The sequence below is a fragment of the Macaca mulatta genome, chromosome 16, assembly GCF_049350105.2.
Source record: "Macaca mulatta isolate MMU2019108-1 chromosome 16, T2T-MMU8v2.0, whole genome shotgun sequence".
Classification (NCBI taxonomy): domain Eukaryota; kingdom Metazoa; phylum Chordata; class Mammalia; order Primates; family Cercopithecidae; genus Macaca; species Macaca mulatta.
In genome coordinates, this window is record NC_133421.1 from 54,227,513 (window position 1) to 54,237,610 (window position 10,098).

General features: G+C 40.2%; 1 protein-coding gene across 10 annotated transcripts in view; it reads right to left on the minus strand.

The window, feature by feature from the left end:
* Window positions 1–4,489, minus strand: part of PCTP (phosphatidylcholine transfer protein) — a 111,770-nt gene extending 107,281 nt beyond the window's left edge. For all 10 annotated transcript variants that reach the window (XR_013406482.1, XR_013406484.1, XR_013406481.1 and 7 more), the window contains exon 1: window positions 4,272–4,489. Coding sequence is in view for 6 of the 10 variants with exons in the window: in XM_077971018.1 (XP_077827144.1) it covers window positions 4,272–4,412 (141 nt within the window). In the remaining 4 variants the exon portion in view is untranslated. The remainder of the gene's footprint in view (window positions 1–4,271) is intronic.
* Between the last annotated feature and the right edge of the window lie 5,609 nt (window positions 4,490–10,098).

Here is a 10,098-nt window from a genome sequence, read left to right on the forward strand (position 1 = left end):
CATTTGTGTCTACTAAATAAAGGATATAATTCTATTATTTTTATTTTAAAATACAATTTGCTACATTGAAATCTCTTTTAAGAGCCTCTACTCCTTTCAGTCTTTTAAAAACACATAACAGTAACTTTGTTACAGCATCATTTAAATCATGGTCACAATTTTCTTTTTCTCTATCCTTGTTTCAAATCCTGTTCAAGAGCCCCAAGAAGTCACATAGCTTTGGCCTTAGGTTGGCCACCTCTATGCTGACTGTGGGAAGCAAAGCAAAGGGTCATCACAACCAGCTCGTACCACACAGTAGCAAGCATGCTATGCACAATTGGGTCCTTAAAGGACCATCAGTCCAGCCGATGCCCATAACTTCAAAACGAAGCCACGAGAATCTTCAGGGGAGCAACTCTATCTTAGATCCATTTCCATAGATGGAAATCTGACCCACTGCAGATCCTCAATAAAGGCTGAATGAAGTATATAAACAAATGGTCTCTGGTCTCCTTTCTGAATACAGTACTTGTGATATTATGAGCTACATATATAAAATATATACCTATACATATATGTGTGTATATAAATATATAATTTACACATGTGTGTATACATATGTGTTGGGTGTGTGTATTGGACAGAGTATACACACATACCCACATACATACTCCAGTACTGTACATCCAATACACACACACACACACACACATATAGGTTTCTATCCACTGTTCCTGGTTCATAACTTTCATAGCCCTTGCTATAGTCTTTTGTATGTTGGTGCATTTTAGGCCTCAGGAGTTGAGCCAAGAGTTGTAAGACCTTCATCCCAGGGAGGGTCCTGCCCCATACCCTGGAAGAAGGAATGCTGCATGGAGAGGCCTGAAGAATCTGGACAGGCCTTCTTGGCTTTCCCCAATCAGTCTATTAATATGAGCTCAGACCCTTTCTGTCCAGTCACATTTCAACACTGTTGTCCATGCTTCAGTCATACCTAGCCAATGAAGTTTCCATAAAAGGCCCAAGAGGACGGGGTTCAGAGAGTTTCTGGATAGCTGAACTCAAAGAGGTTCCTGCAGAGTGACGCATCCAAGGAGGGCATGGAAGTTCCAAGACCCTTCCCCCATACCTCATCTTATGCATCTGTATCCTTTGTAATATCCTTTATAATAAACCAGTAAACGCAAGCAAGTGTTTCCCTGAGTTCTGTCAGCCTCTCTAGTAAATTAATTGAATCCAAGGAGAGGGCCATGGGATCCCCTATTTATAGCCAGTTGGTCAGAAGCACAGGTAAAACAACCTGGGGCTTTCAACTAGCATTGCAAGTGGCAGGGAAGAGGGGGTTAATCTTGTGGGACTGGGACCTCAACCTATGGGATCTGACACTATTTCCAGGTAGGTAGTGTCAACACTGAACAGGAGGACACCTAGGTGATGTCCACTGCACAACTGACTGCTTACTTGGTGTTTGGGGAGAAATCCTCAGACATTTGGTCACAGGAGTCTTCTGTGCTACTGTGTTGTCGGTGATGTTGAGATAATGAAAAAAACACAGTTTGAGTTTTATTCTCCAACACAATACTGTACCTCCAATAATGAGGACTCACCCTCCTAAAATGGTCCAACCCACATGCGGGAAGCTTTATTAGAAAAAGAGCATGTGTGGCTTGGGCAAAGAGTAGGGGCTTCATGGGCAGATGGACTTGGATCTAAATCCCAGTTTCATTCACCACTTCTTAGCCATGTGCCTTGCATATGTCACTGACTTTCCCTAGACCTCAACTGCCTTGTCTTTATACAGGGAAGATGGCACAGTGGTCTGGGCTGGCTAGAGGAGAAGATGCCAGGTCTATGGACAAGTAATGGAAGAGAATGATGGAAATGTGAGTTGAGACCAAATTAGTTCAGTGTACCCACCAGGCAGCATTTGCCTTCTGTTTGGAGAGGCAATGTAGGAGCATGTTGAAGGCACAGAACTGGAGGCAGACAGCTGGGCTTGGATCCTAGCTGGAATCTTGAGCAACCAACTTAACCTTTCTATGCAATCATTTACATATAGGTAAAAAGGTGATCATCATAGCACCTTATCATAGAGTTGATGCAAGTATTGAGTAAATCAGTACTTCCAAAACACTTAGCACCTGAATTATAAGAAATCACGCAATAAATGTTAGCTATTACAGTGATGATTATTACTATTTCTGCAATCAATAGGCCACTGAAAAGGTAGTGATAAGATCACTGCTTCTCAGATGTTTGATTGCACTGTAAGGTGTAGGATAGACAAGAGCAGAGAGATGGTAGGCCAAGAAACTAGTTAAGAGGTCACTGCAATTCTAAGTGAGGGGTGCTGAGTACCCAAAGTTGCAAAGATAAAGAAAAGAAAATGGGAGGAAATAAGTCAGATGCTAGATATGTCTGAGCAGTTGAATCAACAAAACTTGGCCAAAGTCTTGATGTGGCTGGTAAGAAAAATGGAATAGCAGAGAAGATAAAAGAATTTTGTCTGACTGGGTGTGGCGACTCATCCCTGTAATCCTACCACTTTGGGAGGCTGAGGGCTAAGGCAGGAGGATTGCTTGAGCCCAGAAGTTCAAGACCAACCTGGGCAACATAGCAAGGCCTCATCTCTAAAACATAAAAAATAAAAGAAAGACTTTGTCTGAAAATGTATCAATTTTCAAACTAAGGTGCCTTTTAAAGTTATACTAAGAAACTAATTCTGTCTTTTCTAGATTGTGAGCTCTTGATCATCTTGTTATACCCAATGGTCCTTGTACACAGCAAGTATTCAGAGTTTCTTGAGTGAGTAATCCATCAAGATATAACATCTGTATACAGAAAAAAAAGTAAATACGGCACTTATCCACTTGTAGTATCTGCTGTGTTCTGGATTATGAAAAGGCCAGCCGTACTAATTTGTAAGTATTCAAAGTAGCATGTTTTATAGTCCCACTAACTGGAGAGGGACGGACTGCCTCCAAAGGAAATATGTATGTATTTAGACAAGAAAATTCTTCATAATACCTATATTCTCCATTTATTTAGAGTAGGATTTCTCAACCTTGGCAATATTACAATTTGGGACTGGATAATTCTTCCCTGGGAGAGGTAGGGGGTCACTATCCTGTGCATTGTAGAGTTATCTACAGCTATCAAATTTTCACACATATCTGACAGATTGGATTTGAATCCCCTAACAACCCTGCAATGAGGCAAGCAAGGTTTTCATTCCTGTTTAACAGGTGAGCAACTTCTAAATATTGCAAACGTTTGTTTTCTGTTTTAAAAGATAAAAATACTATATTTGATGTAAACAAAAATGCAATTGCCTAAAAAGGCAACCACATGTTTGACATTCACAAGATCATGAACCCTCCAATCCCACCTCTGGTATTCATTTATCTGGGCCCTTTCAGGAGTAACTTTACCCTCGAGGCCTGTTGCTTTCACCTATGAAACTTGGTGTTTAACCAGGTGAGCATGAGGTATCCTCCTAACTCTACCACTATAATACCCTGATCCTGCATTAAGAAACTTCAATTTCACCCACATTGCCTGCAGGCGACTTTTAACCTACTTGCCATGCTGCGACTCTTACACAAAGTAACTGATGACAAGCCTTGGATGACAGGCCTCAGAGGCAATGCCTTCCACCTGGATGGCTACCTGGTTGCAAAGACTTTAACAACCAATCCCATTTCTCCTACATCTTTACTCCTTCTGCCTGAAGCTTCGGACTCAACTTACCAAGTGCAACTAGGAAGGAAGGGGCAACAACCAAAAGAAACCAGTCACTAAAATAGCAGGGCCCTTCTCGGTAACCCCCGACACTCACCACCCTGCACATCCAGTCCTTTTAAAGTTCTGTTTCTTTTCCTCCTATATCCAAGCCCCAAGATACCGTCCCTCCCCCACCCCCAGACCCCCATATGCCACGCATTGGAGAGTGAGGATCAACGTCCCTTGCAGATGTGTGCACGGGCCTAGGAACCAGCTTACCCACGTTTCAACTGTTACTAACTTCTAACTAACTACATGCCCCACGGGGCCTGACCTGAGGCTGAACTCCTATGACTTTCCAACTCCCCTGGATCTGCACGCAGTCACTTGGCGGCACCGCCCCTGCGCTAGCTCCAGGGCTTGAGACAGGGTCGGGGCGGAGCTCCTCCCTGAGCTGGAGAAGACCCGCCCCTGTCCCTTCCGCGACTGCCGCCCCGCGCTCCCTGCGGGGAGGTCGACCCCGGCGCATTCTAGGCCCCGCGGTGCTCCAGCGGGTTGGCCGCTACCTGGTCCAGCAGCCGGTAGATGCTGATGCCCGAGGTCTCCACTAGAAGCTGCCAGTCGGCCCCGGCCAGAGCGGGCTGCTGGAGCTCGGCGCAGGCCTCCCGGAACTGCTCCCCCGAGAAGCTGCCCGCGGCCAGCTCCATCCTTCCGCAGTCCGGGCTCCTCCGCCTGGAGGACAGGCCGCGGACACCCTTGTTGTGGGCCTCGGGGCGGGGCGACCGAGCGGCCCCAGCGTCATTGACAGGAAACTGAGGAGGAGGCGGGGCCTAGACTGGAGGAGCGGCCTGAGGGTGGGGCCCTGGAGGGGCGGGCCTAGAAAAGTGGGCGGGACTGAGCAAGGAGTGAGGAGGATAGACAAGAAGTAAAAGGAGAAAAATTGGACTTGATGTAGGGAAGGAAGGAAGAGCTAGAGAAGTGAGGAGGCTTTCAGAGGGAAGGGAAAAGGAAGAGGAAGGGAGACAGTGATGTCACCTCAAAAACACCTCCTCAGTAGCCCATCTCATACTCCCTGTTACCCCCATAATCTACAGAGCTGTTTGAGTGTCTCTCATTTACCTTTCTGAATAAAGTAAAGAAAGCCTATTTGGTAGACGTGAGAGGAGAGGTGGGCAGAGTAGAAATGCTGGAAAAATCCGAAGGGGTCAAATGCCAGAACTGTATTTCAATATAATTTCTCTTCTTTCTGCTATACATTTTAAAACATTATTCCGAGACAAGGTCCATTGGATTCACTAGAAGACTCAAGGGGTTTATGACACCAAAACAGTTTAGAAACCTAATCCATAATGGATCTACCAGGTTGTTGCCACCCTAGAGGGTAGAAACTGATCAGAAATGTGTCATACTAGGTGTCATACACCTATGATTTCTGCAACTTGCATAATTTAGCTCACTGTGCAACTCAAACATCTTCTTGTTTCTTTGAAGTCCCTTGGGTAATACTGTATTTCCCATCAGCAGACTGTACTACCTGACTTTGAATAAAGTAGGTCGTTTAAACATCATAACGATGTAACAGCCACATGAGTGCCAATAAACTCTGAAAACTCATGTTTCCTAATCTGTAAAATGGGTCAAGAATTGTGCTACCAGTTACAGCTGAGGAGGTGGTTGAACAAGGAATAATTTTGCACAGTGCCTGTCCAAGTAAATGTTCAATAAAAATTTCCACTTGTTTTGCATTACTGTATTGAAATGTTTTTCTTTCCTTACTTGAAGGAAAGTTGATGGCAAACTCTTCATTTATGCGAATTTCCAGTCAGGCAAATGATCACATTTGGCAGCTTCCTTAGTTAGACACAGCAGAGATAAATAATTGCTTTTCTCAAGTCAGTCCTGGTTCTGTTTTGTTTTATAGGTGTGGAAAGAGAGATGTGAAATTTTCCTAGACTAAATGCACAAAAGTTTAGACTTGACATACTTTCCAACTGTTTTATAATGCCTTGTAAATTTTCTATGTTTTGTAAATCTATATTTTATTTAAATAGAAATTCATTGCTTGAAAAAGCAATTGTGTAAAAAAAACCTATTGGCTATGAAGTATTTTCAAGTATCTTCAAGGAATACATTGTAAAGGTTTGATTTGATAAAGCTGTATTACTGTATAGCAATAGACTAATGGAGACAAGCATAACAGCACAAACGACATCATGCAAGATATAAGGCATGCAATTCAAATTGTATTTATTATATGTGTTTAAAAGTGTGTTGCCTGTTAAACTCAGGAGAAAAATAAATATACCCTTGAATATGCTGAGATTTACACTCAATTATTTTATTACAGTTAATGAAATAATAATGTTAGGAAATATTTTATGGTATCTTTAAAGTCTAAACACAGCTTGGAAAGGGATCCAAGAAGGCCTGTTCTTGAGCAATTGCCTTAATAGGCTGTTTCCTTTGTGAAAAAAAAAACTCTGAAAGAACTTCTGGCAAAATGGCAGCTGATGCTCCTGGCTTCAAACATGGAAATGTTGGTGAAAACGTGTTGAAAATAGTTGTAAATACATAACTTAGCTGAAAAGTGAAAAAGGGTACTTCCAGGTTTCAGAAAGGGAAGAGAGAATGAAAGTCAGCGACACCAGCTCCTGGATATTCTTAGAATGGATGACTGGTCCTCACCCCACCTCTCCATGCAATGTTTCCCCGCGGAAGAACTTCCATTAGGAAAATATGTTTGGCCTTACTCATCTGCTCAACTCCTACTCTGGAGAAGATGAGTGATTTAAATGCAGTCATGCATTGCTTAACAACAGGGATATATTCTGAGAAATGTGTCATCAGGCAATTGCATCCTAAAGCATACATCATAGAGTGCACTTACACAAACCCAGATGGTAGAGCCTACTACATATGTAGGCTATATGGTACAGCCTCTTGTTCCTGGGCTACAAACCTGTACAGCAGGTTACTGTATTGAATACTGAAGGCAATTGTAACACAATGGTATTTGTGTATCTAAACCTAATTAACATAGAAAAGTAAAATAAAAATATGGTGCTATAATTGTAAGGGACCATCACCATCTATGCAATCCAACATCGACCAAAATGTTATTATGGTATGCATGACTATAGTTGATGAGTTTGGGAGAAGGAACTACTGGTCATAGCTAGATCAACCCTTCTGGCTCTTCCTTTTTAGCAACTGTCTACTTGTAGAAAATACGCATTCTCATCTGCCCTAGGTTATATAGTAGACTCAAGAGGACAGGCTCTGACACCAGAATCCAGGTTTCCTAATGATGCCTGTGCCTGGAGGGCAAGTTTGATTATAGGCAGAGTGTTATAATTCTATTGTTGCCAAAAACCCAAGCCCTGTTCTCCAAGCAGCTTTATTTGTAATAATGGTGAAATGCTGATCCATTGTCTGATTAGCATCTACCTTTTATTTGATTCAGAATGCAGGTGGGGAAGAGAAGAGCATTGACTTTGAAAAATAAGTAGACCCTCCATAAATAGAAAATATAGTTATTAAAATTAAAAACTTAGAAGAAAGGTAAAAGAGTTGCCCTACCACAGTCAAGAGAGATCAGGGAATAAGAAAGTAGCTGTGGTGAGTAAATTCCCCAGGAAGCAGAACAGAGGTATAAAGAAACGGAAAACATGAAAGAGTAATTAAGAGACATGAAGGACACATTGAAAAGGCCAAACACTTCTGACTGAAGCCCCATAAGTAGAGAATAAAGAGGCCAGGGGATGGGATGGGTGGGGGAGAATACAGAAATAAAAAGGCACATATAAAAATAAAGTGGAACTAAAGTTCTAACCTACAGAAACCGGGAACAAGGGAGGGCAAGGTCAGAGTTGTGTTTAGGAGGCAGATGCAAGATATTAACTTCAGTGGTGTTTAGTTTAACTGTGCATATTAAACTTTAAGGATATGAACTCTCAAAACTCAATGATAAAAACAAAACTACCCAATAAAAATAGGTTTAAAAAATGTAAACACACACTTCACCAAAAAATATATACTAGTGGCAAATAAGAATATGAAGAGATGCTCAACAACATCAGTCAATAGCGTCCTGTAAATTAAAATCACAATGAGGTGCCACTATGGCTATTTTAGAATAGCTAAAAATTAAAAAGACTAATCAAAGCAAGTGCTAGCAAGGATGCTGAGGAACCAGAACTCTCACACATTGCTGGTAAAAATGAAAACAGTACAAATGCTTTGAAAAACTGACAATTTTTTAAAAAGTTAAACATACACTTACCATACAATCCAATCATCATACTCCTAGGTATTCACCCAAGAGAAAAAAATAAAGCATTGTCCAAACATTGACTTGTACACAAGTGTTCATGGAAGCTTTATTTGTATTAGCCCAAAACTGGAAACAACCCAAATGACCTTTAATGGGTGAATGGATAAAACAAGTTGTGATATATTCACCAATGCAGTACAATTCAGTGTGTGTGGGGGGGGGGTGGGTGTGTGTTGGTGGGTGTTCCTTGCTCTGTCCATTAAAATTATCTGGTAGGCTAGAAGCATTGGCACATCATTAGCATTGAGCAGGCCTGTGGCCCAGTTCTTGGCTTCTATATATCATTGTCTACTAAAAGGTTCTTGGAAAAAAGACTAATTCTAGAACTGGGGCAGGGAATTTCTAAAGTAAGCCTAAAACATGTTGTGCCTGCGAATAAGGAGATGTTCAAAGACAATTAGAGTTATGTCAAAAAGATATGGTAGTTGACTTGAAAGAGTTCCCATTCTCCAAATTTTGGGAAATTTGAGATCACAAAGAATAGTTACAGTAATGGATTATAAAATACTGAATTTATAAAGAAATCCATGTGTCCACAGTGTTACTCAATTTTTTAAAAAGTAGGGAAGAAAAATAGGGAAGGCAGAGAGGAGAAAAGCTTTTTCTTTAGAAAAGAATGCCAAAACATTCAGGTAGAAAGAGTGTCAAAATTTGAAAACTTGCATTCTTTGACCCCCATATGAATATAATTAATAGATTTAGGCAAGGATCATAAATGGATGCTGCAACCACTGGGTGGAAGGGCATGCAGATTAGACTTTTCATTTGATTGCAAAGCATCACCTGTTGATTACTTACTACTTACAGACGGGAAAGTGTAACTTTATAATGGGAAGATCTAGTGGTTGCCACCTTAACCAAGTTATCAATTGCATCACAAATAGTGGGACAACTGACATCACAGACTCCATGAGGTGATGCAATAAGTTTATAATATCATCTAAACATTTTTGCTAAAATGTCTAACTTGTAACTAATCATAAGACACCAATCGGATAAATCCAGTAAGTGGAACATTTCTCAGAATAACTAGTAAAACAAGTCAATATGAAAGAAACTATTCTAAAAGTCAAGGGAAATAACAGTTATGTGTCATGCATAAATCTTGAACCACGGATTAGGAAAAAGCCATTAAAAGGCATTTCTGGGATAATTGGGGGTATCTGTTTATGCACCACTTTTAGAAAATATTATAAAACTATTGTTAACTTTGTAGGTGTAAAAAATGGTTGAGTGGAAGAATGTTCTTATTCTTGAGAAATGAATGCTGAATCATTTAGGGGTGAAGCAGCATGATACTTGCATCTTACATTCAAATGGTTCCACTGAAAAAAAGTGTGATTGATACATAGATAGAGAAGCAAAAGTGACAAAACTAAATAATTGATAAATTTAGATGAAAGGTAGACAGGCTTTTATTTTCCATTTCTTCAACTTTTCTGCATATTTGAAATTATTCAAAATAAAAATTTAGGAAAAACCCAGATATATGTATTTATAAGAGACCATAACTAAAACATAATTACACAGAAATGTGAAGTTAAAGGTATGGAAAACATATATAAGTAAATCTGAAACAAAAGAAAGCTTGTGTGACTCCTAAAATATCAGACTAAATGGACTTTAAAAGAAAAAAGTTAATAGAAGTTTCTGAGTTAATGATAAAAGGACAACCCTTCAGGTATTCGGAATGCTTAAATATGTATGTATTCATTTTACAGCTAATCTCAAACACGTAAGGCAAAAATTATCATCAGTATAAGGAGAAATCAGCAAATTCATAATTACAGTGGAACATTTTAAGACTCTTTTTTAGGAAATTGACCAAGCAGACAAAAAAACTGGTAGATAGGGAAGATTTCAGCATAAAACTCAACATGCTTGATCTAAAGGTCATCTATAGAACCTCATACTCAATAAGTAGTACACACCTAACATCTGCAAATCCTCATAAAACATTCATTAAAACTGGCAATCTTGTAAGCCACAAGGGATGTTTTCAACAAATACAGAAGAATCAGTATTGTTCTCCAATGACAGTGCAAGAAAGAAATAGAAGA